The 16,462-nt window shown below is 47.7% G+C and overlaps 1 protein-coding gene across 1 annotated transcript; it reads left to right on the top strand.

The window, feature by feature from the left end:
• Nucleotides 1-6,469: 6,469 nt before the first annotated feature.
• LOC309883671 (protocadherin gamma-A12-like) lies at nucleotides 6,470-16,434 on the top strand (the record flags this gene model as incomplete). Its single annotated transcript, XM_082771934.1, has 2 exons — nucleotides 6,470-9,323; nucleotides 15,916-16,434. The coding sequence occupies exons 1-2, from the start codon at nucleotides 6,747-6,749 to the stop codon at nucleotides 16,432-16,434; spliced, it is 3,096 nt and encodes a 1,031-aa protein (XP_082628060.1). The 5' UTR covers nucleotides 6,470-6,746.
• Nucleotides 16,435-16,462: the final 28 nt, after the last annotated feature.

Below are 16,462 nucleotides of genomic sequence, written 5' to 3'. Positions count from 1 at the left end.
ATAAGTGGTGATATTGTTTGGGCAGTGGTACGATTTTATTGTGAATGCCAACTTCTGTAGCATATATTAATTTTGAATTTATACGTTTGAGAATGCCTGCAGCATTTTTGCACCATTTGATCCTTGTTTTGCTTTCCTGAAAGGCAATGCTAATCCTCTGATGCCAAAATGTTCTGTACAAAAACTGTGTATGTAGAGGTATGATTCCTTAGTATAATACCTTCTAATACCTGTGAAAATTCTCATTATTCTACCCCTATCTGCATTGGGGTGTAGCGTTTCTTCCTAGCTGTAATTCCATTTTCAAGCCTTTGTTTGTAGGAAGGTTGTGCTTCCCATATTTCCAATTTTGCGAGGACTTTTACATTTGAAAATGCAAAGTTTGTATTGCAGCAAATCCTTCTCTCCCTTGAGAATGTCTTATAAGCCACCTGAATACAAGATGTTGTGTATGAGGGAAACCAATTGCTCATAACACCTGTTATGAGAAAAGGCCCCATAGTAAGTCATTTACATTTATAGTTTCATTTTCATTTGAGATATGCAGGGCACAGCATGTAAAAACTGAAGAGTGTTGATGAGCTTGTCCTCCTATGATGTCTCTACTGTACAGTCCGGAGGAAGACTTAAGGCATTTCTTGGTGCTCTAGGGAGGTATTTTCCTGAATGCAGAGAAGACCATGCCATCTTTCCTGTGAATTTCTCTACCACATTTTTTCTTTGAATGCTTTTTTTGCTTGTCTGATTTTAACTTTTCCTGGTCTTTTGTCTACCTGGGTAGGCTGAGTTATGAGCATAGCTGTGTTGAGGAAATGTGATATGCTTTCATGGGCCCTGCTCTGGTGAGGGAATAGGTGGACTTTTCCTTTCCATGTAAGAATATCTGGAAGGCAAGATGCATCTTTCCCTTAACCCATTCAGCACTCACTATTTTCGGTAACAGCAAATTCCAATAGTGAATTGAAATAATGCATGAGAATGCCTGCACGGTGTTTTAGTGGATTGGGATGATCTTGAAATGATATTCAAGGACCTCATGTTTCACTTAGCTGCTTTTCCTTTCTACTCTGTGCAACTGTTCTCTTGCTGCATGAAGATGTTTTGAGACGAGAAATGTCTTTATATTCTTCTGTGCTGCTGTTTCAGTGTGTGTGGTGGAATAATGGCCTGGGTAACGTGTCTTTTTAGGCTTTAATTTGTGCTGCATAATATTTGACTAGGATTTAAAATGTTGTATGAAGTTTGAGATCGGATTCTTGTCCGGTTTTCTTGTTCCTTTTCTGTGCTTTCCACATTTTTGCTTTGTTTGTTTTCAATGACAAAATGCTGGGGAACCCTGAAAAGGCTGCAAGATCTGTTTTGATTCATGGGACTGTGAGAGTGGTTTGCATTCCCAATGTGACTGTTTAGTGCTGTCAGAACAGTCTTTAATATCCTTATGTTTCCTAAAAAGGTCACTAGATGAAATGCTCTTGCCAGTGGCCACCATATGGCTAGAAGTTGGATGTTGTGAGTGGTACAAATGAATGCTGTGAATGCAGAGCAAAGATGGTGAGAGGTTTTTGCTTGTTTGTTTGTTTTATTGTTTTTGTTGTTGTTTGGTGGTTTGGTTTGTTTGTTTCTTTTTGTTTATTTTTTTAACATGGAAAATAAGTGGTTCAGTATCATTCAAAGGTTTGACGTTATATGTTGTTCCAATTCCTGTAGCATTTATGCTCCATTTTATCCTGGTTTCCCTGCTCTGAAAGGCAACTTTAATTCTCTGACAATAAAATGCTTTGCAGAAAAACTGTGCATGTGGTGTGATGATGCCTGCATATTATGGCTTATAATACCTGTGAGAATCCTCATTACTTCACTCCTATTTATTGTAACTTTTTGCCAAAGAGTTTCTTCATAGCTATAATTCCATTATCAGGTCCTTGTTCTAAGGAAGGTTGTGCTTCATGTTTTCCTTTTTCTGGCTAGGGCTTTCACATTTGAAAATGCAGAGTTTGTACTGCAGCAAGTCCTTATCTGCCTTGAGAAGGTCCTATCAGCCATCTGGAGACAAATATTTGTGTATATAGGAAATGAAATAGAAGCTCCATCTGAATCTGTCTTCATTGATTACAAGACTTAACATGAGAAAGGTCCTGCTGGTCCAATATTTTCTTTTCCTGGTGTTTCTTCCCTGCATGTAGGTTGTGTTGTCAATAGCAGCATAGCTTTGCTGGGGAATGTATTATGTGTTCACGTGCCTTGCCCTAGTAAGCCAGGAGGTGCGCATTTCAACAAAGTTAGAACTAGTGCAGAAGACCGGAGATATCAGGTTAGTTGTGTGTTCTCCTCCATTTTTTTATTAATTTATTTTTTGTCTGGGTGGTGGATGTAAACATGATGTTAGTAGAAGAGGAATGTCTCTGTGGTGCAGAGGGGCATTCACTTACCAATATATTTACGATGACCCAGTCCCTTTGGAGAACAGCTCCTCTCTATCCCTTACCTCATTAGAAGGCATTAGAAACTTGCAGAGAACTGTATCTCCCTTATTGGTATACCTTGACGGTGTCATTGTGCACATTACATGGTATTGAGAAATTGTCTGTTCAACTTTTTCTTTGGTGATCTGTGCTTGCAAATTCGAGAGGTGAAAGGAACGCATTGAAGTTATGAAGGTTTGAGGTGACATGTTGGGGGAATGTTGTGTGAGGGGCTGTAGAAGGACTGACACTCCTTTCTCTACTTGTTTTAGTTATTTCATTCCACATAGAGCTGTGGTTTACGCACTTTGAAGTCTGTCTGCTCAATAGGTTTTGCTTGAGAAATGTTACTGAGCTTTTTGGGGAACTTTGGGAGAGCCCTCTGGCTCTCTGGAGAGTTCCTTCCCTACTATCTACCTTACATGCTCTACTACGATGAATACTGAAAGATATCCATGTTTATAAACTCACTGCATACCATTTATTCTTTTCACAATGTTTTTATTAGGTCATGTTAATGTTATGGAAAAAAAAATGTCTTTGGAATTGTCCAAGGTGAAGACTGTGTGCACGTTGTGAAGATGTGGACTGGGCAATTGGTCTTTTGGTGAAGTCCTTCTGCCTGTTATGAATAGGGAAGGCAATCATAACAGTTGGGATACTTTGGGAATTCTTCATGTGTGTAAGTCTTTTTTTGGAAAGAGGAGCCTTTGAACACTGACCTCTTAAGGATGCAGCTGAAAGTGGCTTTTCTAACAGATGTCCTATGACATGAGTCATGTTCATAGAATCCTGGAATCATTTAGAAAAAAATCATTGCAAAACACCTCTTACATCATCTGTCCCAACCTTTAACCTAGCACTGCCAAGTCTCACATTAAGCTATGTAACTAAGAGCTACATCTAAATACTTTTTGAAGACCTCCAAGGATGGTGATTCAACTACTTCCCTGGGCAGCCTGTATGAAAACTTCACAACCCTTTCAGTGATTTTTTTTCCTAATGTCCCATGTAATCCTCCCTTGAAACAATCTGAGGCATTTTCCTAGTGTTTTATCACATGGTTCTTGGGAGTACAGGCCAACCCTCAGTTTGCTGTAGGCCCCTTTAAGGTAATCATAAAGGAATTTTATATCTGCCCTGAGCCTCCTTTTCTCTAGGCTAGACAACCCCAGCTCCCTTATCCGCTCCTATTAAGACCTGTTCTCTTGACACTTCAATGGCTCCATTGCCCTTCTTTGGACCTGCTTCAGCACCTCAATAACCTTCCTGTAGTGACGGGTCCAAACGTGAACTCAGCATTTGGCATGCAGCCTCACCAGAGATGGGTACAGAGAGACAACCATTTTCCTAGTCCCTCTGGCCAGACTATTTCTGATACAATTCAGGATGCTGTTGGCTTTCTTGGCCCCCGGAACACACTGCTGGCTTGTATTTAGCCAGCTATCAACCAATACTCAGAGATCCCTTTTGGCTAGCCATGTTTTAAGCCAGTCTTCCCCCAGCCTGCAGCACTGCATGGAATTACTCTGACCCAGACAACGGACTTGTCACTTAACCTTGTTGGACCACATGCTGCTGGCCCTGTCTTATTGGTCCAGCCTATCCAGATACATCTGTAGGACCTTCCTACCCTTCAGCAGATCAACATTTGTGCTTAACTTGGTGTCATCTGAAAATGTGCTGAGGGTGCACTGAGTCCCCTTATCCAGGTCATTGACAAATGAAACTGAAGAGAACTGGCTCCAATATTGAGTCTTGGGGGGCACTACTTGAGACCGACATCCATCTCCATTTAACGCCATTCACAGTGACTCTTTGGGCTTGACTAACATGCCAGTTTTCAAGCCAATAAATTGCCCACCTGTCCAAGCCATGAACAGCCATTTTCTTCAGGAGAATTCTGTGGGAAAGAGTGTTCAAAAGTTTACTGAAGTCAAGGTAGACCAGATCCAAAGCCTTTCCCTCATCTACTTGGCACATCACCTTGTACAGATGGAGATCAGATTCATGAAGGGGAGGACCTGTCTTTCATTAAGCCCTGTTGACTGAACCTGATCACCTGGTTACCCTGTAAGTGCCACATGATGGCACTAAAGCTGTTTTGTTCCACAAGCTTCCCCAGCACTGACAGGCCTGTAGTTTCCCGGATTGTACTTTGGGCCCTTCTTGTAGACGGGCATCACATTTGCTAGCCACCAGACAACTGGGACCTCTCAAGATAGCTGTGACTTCAAATAAATATTGGAAAGTGGCTTGGTGAGCACTTCCACCAGCTCCCTCTGTACCCTTGGGTGGACCCTTTCTGGCCCCATAGACTTGCATCTGTCTAAGTAGTTTAGTAAGTTGCTAAAGGCTGACACCAAAAACGCATTAGGGAGATCATCTCTTGTCAATGTGTTTTCCCTCCACATCCAGTAAAAGATGGAGCTTGTCTTTGGTCCTCCTTTTCTTGTTTATGGATTTATAAAATCATTTTCGATGTCTTTAAGAGCTGTAGCCACCTTGATCTCCAGTTGGGCTTTGGCCGTTCTAAATTTTCTCCCCACAGAACCTCAAACATATCCTCAGTAAAAGAATGAAATTCAAGGGGTATACTTCCATCTAATGTTGATGCAGATGAAAAAAGAACATCTGTAGAGTGACAGTGAAATCCTTCGTTTGTGTAATTTTCACATTTTTGCCTTGTTTGCTGTGAATGTTTGAACTGGGCTTGAGTGTGGCAGAGACCCCTAAAAAGGTTGGAAGATCTGTCAGAATGGTGGGACTGGGGGAGCAGTTTCCTTCCAGACCTTGAATATTTCCTTCTGTGGAGAGAACTACTTGGATATATTTCTCTTTCAGCAAAGTGTCAGAAAATTATATGCCCTTTTATTTTTTCTCTGATGGATAGTGAGAAGTAGGATGTTGTCCATGATGCAGATAAAGACTGTGACTGCAGAGTACAGTGGCTGAGAAGCAGGCTTAGAGCCTGTAAAATAGTTGGGTCAGTGTGTCTTTGGCTGGGGAATGCTTTGGTTTCATGCCTGATGCCAAGGGCTATGCCATTTCTGTTCTGATCATGGTGTCCCTGTCCTTAGAGGCAATAATGTATCCCTGAAAATAAAGTATATGGCAAAAAGTGCCTATGTAGTAGAGGTGTCTGAGGTGAAAGGGTGCAGACTGAAGTCACCACCATGTATGAAGGAGAAGTCAAAGAAAAGCAGAAGGATGCTGTGGGAACAGGTGTTCCATGAAAGCACTAATGTAGTGCTGTAACTGATCCCAAGTCTTTCTTTGGCTTTTTCTCAGATAAATGTATTGTACATGTTTGATAACTGATGCCAAATTCTGCCCTCTTCTTACACCTCTGTGTACACTGCCATGCTCGTGTCTCATGGTTCTCTGATACACTCAAAGTGAATGCCCTGGGGTTTTCTTCTGTTTTATGTGTAGGTATTTTACGGGAAAACCATTTAAGTGAATGAAAGTTAGAAAAGCATCTTCTGCTGTTGTGATCTCCAAGACTGCATTTATAGTGGGGAAAAGTAATAAGAGGTGAGTGCCCAGACTGGCTTGCTAAATAACACGGATGTGGAGTGAATGCAAAGGCTTCTCAGAGAGCTGAAGACCTGTTTATTTCTTGGTGCTGCACCCTTACAGGGGGAAATGATTTGTATCAGTTGTTGACATTGGAACGACAACAATAATTATAAATGAATGTACAAATTAAAGTGTTGAAAAGAGAAGAAAATATCCATTCAAGAATGAGTGCAAGAATGATCTCTCCAGTTCGTTGAAGTGAATGTCCTTCTGCAAGAAGGTGTAATATTTATAAATAATTTAAGGCCTAATTAACACGAGTAATTTTACCTGCTATGCAGTAGAACTAAGATATCAAGAAGAGGACACTACCTTCATTCTGATCGTAACCGCCGTGAAGACCAGAATGCATTCGACCTTCTCCTCGAAGAAGAGAAGGCGTTGCAGAAGCAAACGAAAAGAAACATCTGGGCCGTGTCGCAGGGGAATGTGCCGTGGCGCCGTGTCCGCGGGGACCGAAGGTTTCCGCGGAAGAGGCAGGGCGGCGGCGCTCGCTGTGAGCCGTGCGTGCAGTGCCGGGCGAAGGCTGCGGGCGCCGCTGTTCACCACGGAGGAGAGGAGAGGAAGGAGCGGAGCGCTGCAGCCAGCCCCGCCCGCTGCGGCCCGGCTCGCTCGCTCGCCCGCTGTGTCGGCGGCCATGCGGGCTGCGAGCTTCCCCGCGGTGCGGAGCCGTGCTGCACCGAGGCGGAAAAGCTGGCGTGAATGGGCGGCGGCGGGGCCGAAGCCGGGCACGGGAAACGAAGCGTGAGTCAGAGCGAGAATCTGATCCGGAACAACAGGGGAAGAGTCGGGGCTGCGGCGGAGAGGTGTCGGCGGGTGTCCGGTGGCGGCGGGGCCGTGTCGGAGATGTGCGCGGCGAGAGAAGGGCGCTGGGGCCGGAGGCAGCGAGCGCTGCTGTGTTGCGTGTTGGTGGCGGCGTGGGAGGTGGCGTGCGGGCAGCTGCGCTACTCGGTGCCCGAGGAGCTGCCCAAGGGCTCTTTCGTGGGCGATGTGGCCAAGGACCTGGCGCTGCAGCTGCCGGCGCTCCGTGACCGCGGCGCCCGCATCCTGGACCGAGGTAGGACGCGGTATTTCGCACTGCATGCGAACAGCGGCCACCTGGTGACGGCGGAGAGGCTAGATAGAGAGCAGCTGTGCGAGGGCGTGCAGCGATGCGTGCTGCGCTGTGAGGTGATCGTGGAGGGCGAGATGAAAGTTTACGAGATCGAAGTGGAAATCACGGACATTAACGACAACGCACCTAGTTTCGGAGAATCAGAAAAGGAACTGAGAATGAGCGAGATGACACCTCCCGGGTCGCGCTTCCCTCTGACCGTGGCACACGACCCGGACTTAGGAAGGAATTCTTTGCAGAGTTACGAGCTGAGCGGCGACGAGCACTTCTCGCTGTCCGTGCAGGCGGGAGCCGACGGCGAGAAGCGTCCCGAGCTGGTGCTGGCCAAGGCGCTGGACCGGGAGGAGGCGGCGTTTCACGAGCTGGTGCTGAGGGCGAGCGACGGCGGCGAGCCGGCACGGACGGGCACGGCGCGCATCCGCGTGGTTGTGCTGGACGCCAACGACAACGCGCCCGTGTTCAGCCAGGCGGTGTACGCGGTGCGCGTGCCCGAGGACGTGCCCGTGGGCTCCACCCTGCTCACCCTCACGGCCACCGACGCGGACGAGGGACTGTACAGCGAGATTAAGTATTCGGTCATAAAAGTGACAGCCGCAAAAACAGACAATTTTTTTCTGGATCCCGAGACGGGATCGATCAGGCTGTTGAGGAGCCTGGACTTCGAGGAAGGAGACTTCTACGAAATGGAGGTGCAGGTACAGGACGGTGGTGGCCTTTTTGACACAGCTACAATCTCGATCTCGGTGACCGACGTGAACGATAACGCGCCCGAGTTGACTGTGTCGTCGGCGCTGAGCGAGATCTCGGAGGACGCGCCTTCGGGGACGGTGGTGGCCCTGCTGCACGTGCAGGACCGCGACTCGGGCGCCAACGGCGAGGTGCGGTGCTCGCTGGTCGGCGACGTGCCGTTCCGTCTGCGGAGCTCGGTGGGCAGCTACTACAGCGTGGTGACGGCGCGGGAGCTGGACCGGGAGGAGGTGTCGGAGTACAACGTGACGGTGTGGGCGTCGGACGGCGGGTCGCCGTCGCTGCGCAGCAGCGCGGTGCTGGCGCTGCGCGTGCTGGACGTGAACGACAACGCGCCGGTGTTCGCGGAGGCGCGCTACAGCGCCCGTCTGCCCGAGAACAACGCCGAGGGCGCGCTGGTGCTGACGGTGCGGGCGTGGGACGCGGACTGGGGGCAGAACGCGCGCGTGCGCTACCGGCTGGCGGAGGGGCGCGTGCGGGGCGCGCCGCTGTCGTCCTACGTGTCGGTGCAGGCGGAGACGGGCGCGCTGTACGCGCTGCGCTCGTTCGACTACGAGGAGGTGCGCGAGGTGGGGCTGTGGGTGCGGGCGGAGGACGGCGGCGCGCCGGCGCTGAGCAGCAACGTGTCGGTGCGGCTGCTGATCGTGGACGAGAACGACAACGCGCCGCAGGTGCTGTACCCGCCGATGGCGGCGGCGTCGGGCGCGGGCTGGACGGGCGTGGAGCTGGCGCCGCGCTCGGCGGAGCCCGGCGCGCTGGTGGCCAAGGTGGTGGCGGTGGACGCGGACGCGGGGCAGAACGCGTGGCTGTCCTACGAGCTGGCCAAGGCGACGGAGCCGGGGCTGTTCCGCGTGGGGCTGCACAGCGGCGAGGTGCGCACGGCGCGCTCGCCGCTGGCCCGCGACGCGCCCAGGCACAGCCTGGTGGTGGTGGTGAAGGACCAGGGCCGGCCGGCGCTGTCGGCCACGGCCACGCTGACGGTGGTGCTGGCCGAGAGCGTGGCCGAGCTGCTGTCGGAGCTGGGCAGCGCGGCGGCGCCGGCCGAGCCCGGCGGCAGCCTGACGCGCTGGCTGGTGCTGGCCGTGGCGGCCGTGTCGTGCCTCTTCGTCGCCTTCCTGCTGCTGCTGCTGGCGCTGCGCCTGCGGCGCTGGCGCCGCTCGCAGCTGCTGCCGCCGGCCAGCGGCGCCTTGCGCGGCGTGCCGGCCTCGCACTTCGTGGGCATCGACGGCGTCCGCGCCTTCCTGCACTCCTACTCGCACGAGGTGTCGCTCACCGCCGACTCGCGCAAGAGCCAGCGGCGCTGGGCGGCCGACAGCTGCTGCAACACCCTCCCGGCGCGGCCGGCGCCCGACAAGGCCGCGCCGCTGCTCGGGGAAGACGCTGCCGGCGCCCGCGGCGCACCGCCCGACGCCCTCCCGGTGAGTCAGTCGCTCCGGACACGCGGACGCCCTCCGTCTCGGCGCTTGCCTCCCTTCCTGCTCATTGCCTTTCACTCCCCGCTTTCCTTCCCGGCCGGGGATGTTTGGTGCTGAGCAAAGCACAGCTTCATTAGGCAGTGGGTTTTGGGTAACTCTGAAAGATAATGTGGAATGTGGGACATGAGCGCGGGCTTTTGACATCAGCTCTGCTCCAGATGGACTCCTATTTTTTTCCCACATGCCAGGTGGTTGCTCCTTTCATTCCCTGACATGTATCATGCAGGATTTCCTTTTTGTCTTCACTTCTTTTTGCTTTTCTGAAAATTTACCGCTCTCATTCCTGAGTGGCCAGGTTTCCTTCTCAGCAAGGCACAGCTTTGTTTTGTATCAGGTTGTTGTCCTTTTTTGTGAAGGGAGCCAAGTGTGGGCTCCACTGCCAGCGTTACAGATGTTGCGGAAGTCAGGAGACAAGAGGGGGCCTTGCCCTGCAACTCTACTCTACATGATCTTCTAACTTTTTTTCCCACTTATCTGCTGGTTGTTCCTTTCATCCCCTGGCATATATCATGCAGGTTTTTGTTTTGTTTTTCTTTCTTCTGTGTTCATGTACACTTGAGACTACCAGGAAGTTAAAAGGTAGCCTCCCAATAGCTCACATGCAGTAGTTTGCGCTTATCTTTAAATAAAATCTTAATGGCCATTGTGTCATTTGGCTACTTCTCCTCCATACTTCCATACTCTAAGCAACTTTTCTGATGCTTCATGAAGATGGATTATGCAAAAAGATGTCTATATGAATCTGTGCTGCTGTTTTTGTGTGTATGGTGGAATAATGGTCTGGGCAAAACGTCCTTTTAGTCTTCATCACTTGAATTTGTGTTGCAAAATATTTGGCTTGGTTAATGTTGTGTGAAGTGTGAGATTGGATTCTGTTTCTTGTCCTGCAGTTTTCACATACTTGCCTTCTTTGTTGTCAATGACAAAACGTGGCCTCATGTTCCAGAGAACCCTGAAAAGACTGGAAGATGTGTTATGAGTTGTTGGACTGGGGGAGCTGTTCCCATACACAGCATGAATATTTGCTGCAGTCGGCACAAAGTCTTTGATATCCTCATGTTTCCTTAAAATGTCACTGGATGAAATGCTCTTGATAGCTGCCTAAATATGGCTAGAATTTGGATATTGTGAATGGTGCAACTGAATGCTGTGAATGTAGAGCAAAGATGGTGAGTGGTTGAGTTTGAATGTGGAAAATATGTGGATCAGCAGTGATATTGTTTGGTCTGAGGTTTCATTTCATAATTTGTGCCAAGGCCGGCATCATTTATGCACCTTTTTCTCCTGGCTGTGCTTCCCGGAAGCACAATTTTAATTCTCCCTCGGTGTTCTGCTTCCCCTCACGATGTTCCAGAATGATAAGTCCTTATTAGCTCTTGAGATACAGTTCGAAGGTGATTAATGAGCGTGGTGCAACTGAATGCTGTAAATGTAGAGGAGTGAAGTTGGGACGTTGGTTCTGAATTTGAAGAGAATTTGTGATAAGTGGTGATATTGTTTGGGCAGTGGTACGATTTTATTGTGAATGCCAAATTCTGTAGCATATATTAAGTTTGATTTCATAGTTTTGACAATGCCTGCAGCATAATTGACCATTTGATCCTGGTTTTGCTTTCCTGAAGGGCAAGGCTAATCCTCTGATGCCAAAATGTTCTGTACAAAAACTGTGTATGCAGAGGTATGATTCCTTAGTATAATACCCTCTAATACCTGTGAGAATCCTCTTTAGTCTACCCCTATCTGCATTGGGGTGTTGCGTTTCTTCCTAGTTGTAATTCCATTTTTAAGCATTTGTTTCAATGAAGGTTGTGCTTCATATTTCCCTTTTTTGAAAGGATTTTTACATTTGAAAATGCAAAGTTTGTATTGCAGCAAATCCTTCTCTCCCTTGAGAAGGTCCTATCAGCCAACTGGAGATAAATTTTTGAGTATAAGGGAAATGAAACAGAAGCTAAAACTGAATATATCCACTAGATCACAAGACTTGTCATGAGAAAAGGTCCCATAGTACAGCCTTTACATTTACAGTTTCATTTTCATTGGAGATGAGCTGGTCACATCATGGAAAAACTGATAAGAGCTGATAAACTTTTCTTAATATGTCCCCTACAGTATAGTCTAGAAGAAGACTTCAGAGCCCTGCATGCAGTTTAAGACCTGAGTAATTTCTTGGTGCTCTGTGGAGGAATTTTCTTGCACACAGGGAAGACCATGCTGCCCTCCTAGTGAGTTTCTCTACCAAGCAGTCTCTTTAAATTCTTCCTTTTGTTTTGCTTCTTGTCGTTTTTTTTTTTTGTTTGTTTTGTTGTTTTTTTTTTTTTCTTCCCTGATCTTTTGACGGATTGTGTAGGTTTAGTTATCAGTAGCAACATAGCTGTCTTGAGGAATGTGTTATGTGTTCATTGGTCTTGCTCATGTAAGCTGGGTATTTCATCAGAGTTGGAGCTTGTGTAGAAGGCCAGAGATATGAGGGTGTTCTCATGCATGTTTGTTTCCCGGGATTGGATGTAAATATGATTTTAGTAGGAGAGGCATGTCTGTGTGGAGCAGTGCATGTTCTTAAAGAAGAGGGACATTCCCTTACAGATATACTAACAATGACCCAGTCTCTGTTGGAGAGCAGCTCCTCTCTGTCTTTTTCCTTATCTCTTGAGTAGTCTTTAGAAAGTTGCAAAGAAATGTAGCTCCCTTCTTGGTATACCTTGATGGTGTGATTGTGCCGGTTTGTGGTATTAGGAAATGGTCTGTAGAACTTGTCCTTTGGTGAAATTTGCTTGCAAATTCTGAGTGTGAAAGAAAAACATTGAAGTTGTGGAAGGTTTGAGGTGTCAGGTTGGGGGAAGTTTGTGTGAGGGTCTTTAGAAGGACAGATGCTCCTTTCTCTGGTATTTCATTCTACACACATCTGTGGTTTACACACTTTGAAGTCTGTGTGCTGATCAGGTTTTCCCTGAGGAACATTACTGAGCTTTTATTTTTTTTCACAGTGATTATATTACATCCTGATAATGTGATGAAAAAAAAATGTCTTTTGGTGTGTCCATGGTGTAGTCTTTGTGAATATTGTGAAGAAATGTGCTGGGTGATTCATCCTTTAATGATGTACATGTATGTCCTTTTTGGCTTTCGTGAAGGGGGAAGGCAATCATAACAGTTGGGAGTAGTTTCAAAATGTGTGAAGGTGTCTTGTTGGAAAGAGGAGTCCTTGAACACTGACCTCTCACGAATGGAGCTGGAAATGGCCTTGCTGGCAGACACATGGTACGCCCAACATTGCTACTTTACCCTAGCAATGCAAAGTCCACCATTAACCCATGTCACTAAGCTCTACACCTACATGCTTTTTGAAGATCTCCAAGGATGGTGGCTCAACTACTTCCCTGGGCAGCCTGTTCCAATACTTCACAACCCTTTGAGGAAATACATTTTTCCTAATATCCAAACTAAGCCTCCCCTGGTTCAACTTGAGCCTATTTTTGTTCATCTTAACACTTGGTGCTTGGGAAAAGAGGATGATCCCCACTTTTCTGTAGCCCCCTTTAAGGTAATTGTAGATAATGATACGGTCTGCCCTAAGTCCCCTTTTTTCCAGACTCAACAACCCCAGGTCCCTCGGATGCTCCTTGTAAGTCTACTTATCTAAGCTATTCAAGAGCTCTGTTTACCCTTCTTTGGACATCCTCTAGCACCTCAGTGTCTTTCTTGTAGCGAGGGGCTCAAACATGAAGACAGTATTTGAGGTGTGGCCTCACCAGAGATGAGTACAGAGGGACAATCACTTCCCTAGCCCTGCTGGCTGGAATATTTCTGGTACAAGTCAGGATACTGTTGGCTTTCTTGGACACGTGAGCATACTGCTGGTTCATATTCAGTCATCTATTAACCAGTCCTCAGTGGTTTTCTTCAGCCTGGCAGCTTTCCAGCCACTCTTCCCACAGCCAGTAGCACCGCATGGGGTTTTTTGAACCCAAGCACAGGACCTGTCACTTCGCCTTGTTGAACCACATACTGCTGGCCTCAGACCATCAGCCCAACCTATCCAGATCCCTCTGCAGACCCTTCCTACCCTTGAGCAGATCAACCCTTATGTCTAACCTAATTTGGTGTCATCTGAAAACGTAGTGAGGATGCACTCAATCCCCTCATCCAAATCTTGATAAAGATACTGAAGAGAACTGGCCCTGATTCTAAGCCCTGGGGACACCAGCCTTCAACTGCTTGCACCTCACCTGTTAGACAGGACTGCTGATAAATGGTGGAAAGTGGCTTGGCAAGAACTTCCATCAACTCCCTCAGTACCCTCAAGTGGATCCCTCCTGGTCCCATATACCTGTATATGTCTAAATAGTTTTTCAGGTTTGTGACCATTTCCTCATGAATTATGACTGCTTCATTCTGCTCCCCATGCCTGTCTACCAGGTGGTCAGAGGATGGGGTACCCAGAGAAATGTAGGTCTTGCTTCTAAAGACTGAGGCCAAAAAGGCATTAAGGAGATGATCTCTTGTCACTGTGTTTCCCCTCACATCCAATAAAGGGTGGATATTCTCTTCAGTCCTCTTTTTCTTGTTTATGTATTTACAAAATCATGTTTACTGACTTTAAGAGCATTACACAAATTGAGCTCCTGTTGGGCTTTGGCCCCTCTAATTTTCTCCCTGCATAGCCTCACACTATCTTTGTAGTCCTCCTGAGTGTTGCAGTTGCATCCCTTGAATTTCATTTTAGATAAATTAAGGGCAGATCAAAAAAGGATGTCTGTAGAGTGATAGCAAAGTCCTTCGCTTGTGTAGTTTTCACATCTTTGCCCCATTTTCTGCTGCTGCCTCAACTGGGGGTCAATGTGTCAGAGAATCCTAAAAAGACAGGAAGATCGGTTAGAATTGTGGGACTCGTGGAGCAATTTTTTTGCAGACCTTGAATGTTTTTCCTCCTGTGGAGAGAACTACTGTGATATATTTTCCTTTCATTAAAAATAGTGTCAATAAAAATGTCAGTGAATTATATTTCCCTGTCTTGTCTGACATAAGATAAGAAGTAGGATGTTGTCCATGTTGCAGATGAAGTCTGTGACTGCAGAGTACAAAGGCTGAGAGGCATGCTTAGAGCCTGGAAAATAGCTGGGTCAATGTGGCTTTGAATGGTGAATACTTCAGTTTCAAATCTTGTGCCAAGGCCTGTGCCATTTCTGCTCTGAACACGGTGTCCCTGTCCTTAGAGGCAATGGTGTTTTCCTGAGAATAAAGTCTTTAGCAAAAATAGTGCCTATAGGGTGAGTGTCAGAACTGAAAGGGTGCAACTGGAGTCATCACTACTTATGAAAGTGAAGACAAAGAAGAGCAGAAGGGTGATGTCCTCTGGAAGTGCTGAACTAGAGTTGTAACTCATCCCAAGTACTGTTGTTGTCTTACACCTGCATTTGTGCCTGTGGGCTTGTCTCCCATGAGGGCGTATCCCAACTGAAAAGAAAGGAAAGCAAGTCCAGAATCTAGAATCAAAAAAATAAAAACCAAACCAACCAACCAACCAACAACAACAGAGAGCCATGCTACTGCTTTGCAGGAAAGAAACTATGGGGAAGACAGGCATGATTTCCTACACATTGCTTCTTTTAAGTGATAGTAGATCCTGAAGCACTGCATACCTACATTACCTCTGATTCTCCAGTGGGATGCTGGTTACACAAAGGAACATGGTACGAACTGGTGTGGAGTGCTTCAGGCCAATGCCAGCTACCTGTGGGATGTTCTCATCTCCTGGAGGACTGAAAACAGAGGGTCTGCCAGCCTGTATTATGTCCTGTGTTCTATAGTGCTGGCTGTACAATAAGATCTATTAGCCATGAATTTCAATGCTTACGATGTAAAATGAGACCCACTGATTCTGCATGACAGAATCAAGAAAATATGATTGATGTTTAGTGCTGGAGACATTTCCTGGTCTAACTGTGGCATATTTGCAAATGAATGTACTGGGAAGTGTTTAGCAGCTGACGCCAAGAACTACCCTCATTTTACATCTCTGCATACACTGGTGTGGCCAGGTCTTTGCTACCTTCATAGTGAATGCATGGGGTTTTCTTTTTGTGTATGAGAAGACATTATTCTGTAAATTGATTTAAGTGAACAAAAGCAATACCAGGTGTTCAAGTGTTATGGTCTCCAAGATTGCATTATAGTGGGGTAAACTGATCAGTGACAAGTGCGCAGAGTGGTTTGCTCAGTAACAGTGATGTGGAGTGGGTACACAGCCTTTTCAGAGAGCTGAGGGAAGCTGCTGGTTCCTTGATGCTGCACCCTTACAGGGGGAACTGTTTCATATCAGTTGCTGACATTGAAACAACAGCACAAATTACAACTGAACATAGATTTTACATGATCATACATACTGTGAAAGCCGAATAAACTTTCAATACAGACAGAAGGCAAGAATAAAGGTTGGAATTCATGAAAGACGTGGTGCTTCTGCAATACTAGGTTGAGTCTAACGACTATTTTAGAGATCGAAATAATATGAATTCTACTTGCCATGCGGTAGAACGAAGACTACAGAGGATTCCTCCGCCTTCACTCGGATCATGACCGCTGTGAAAACCACAATGCATTCGATCCTCTCCTCGAAGGAGAAGGCAAAAACACCGGGGTCTGGGCAACGTCGCAGGGGAATGTGCCGTGGCGCCGTGTTCGCGGGGACGGAAGGTTTCCGCGGAAGGGGCAGGGCGGCGGCGCTCGCTGTGAGCCGCGCGTGCAGTGCCGGTCAGCGGCTGTGGGCGCCGCTGTTCACCACGGAGGAGAGGAGAGGAAGGAGCGGAGCTCAGCAGCCAGCCCCGCCCGCTGCAGCTCGGCTCGCTCGCTCGCTGTGTCGGCGGACTGGCGGACTGCGAGCTTCCAAGCGGAACCGGAGCGGGGCTCCAACGAGGCAGATGGGTCGGAGAGACCGGGAGACGGCGGGACCGGTCACCGGAGAAGGAGCCGGAGCGACAGTCTAAGCCGAAGCAAGTGTCCTGGAGCTGGAGACGGGAACCGGAGCGAGAGACTGAGCCAGAGTCAAAGGTGAAGAGTCGGGGCGGCGGCGGTGAGTTATC

The sequence above is a fragment of the Aythya marila genome (assembly GCF_965140915.1).
Source record: "Aythya marila genome assembly, chromosome: 14".
In the NCBI taxonomy this organism is placed as follows: domain Eukaryota; kingdom Metazoa; phylum Chordata; class Aves; order Anseriformes; family Anatidae; genus Aythya; species Aythya marila.
This window is presented reverse-complemented; position numbering and strand designations above follow the sequence as displayed.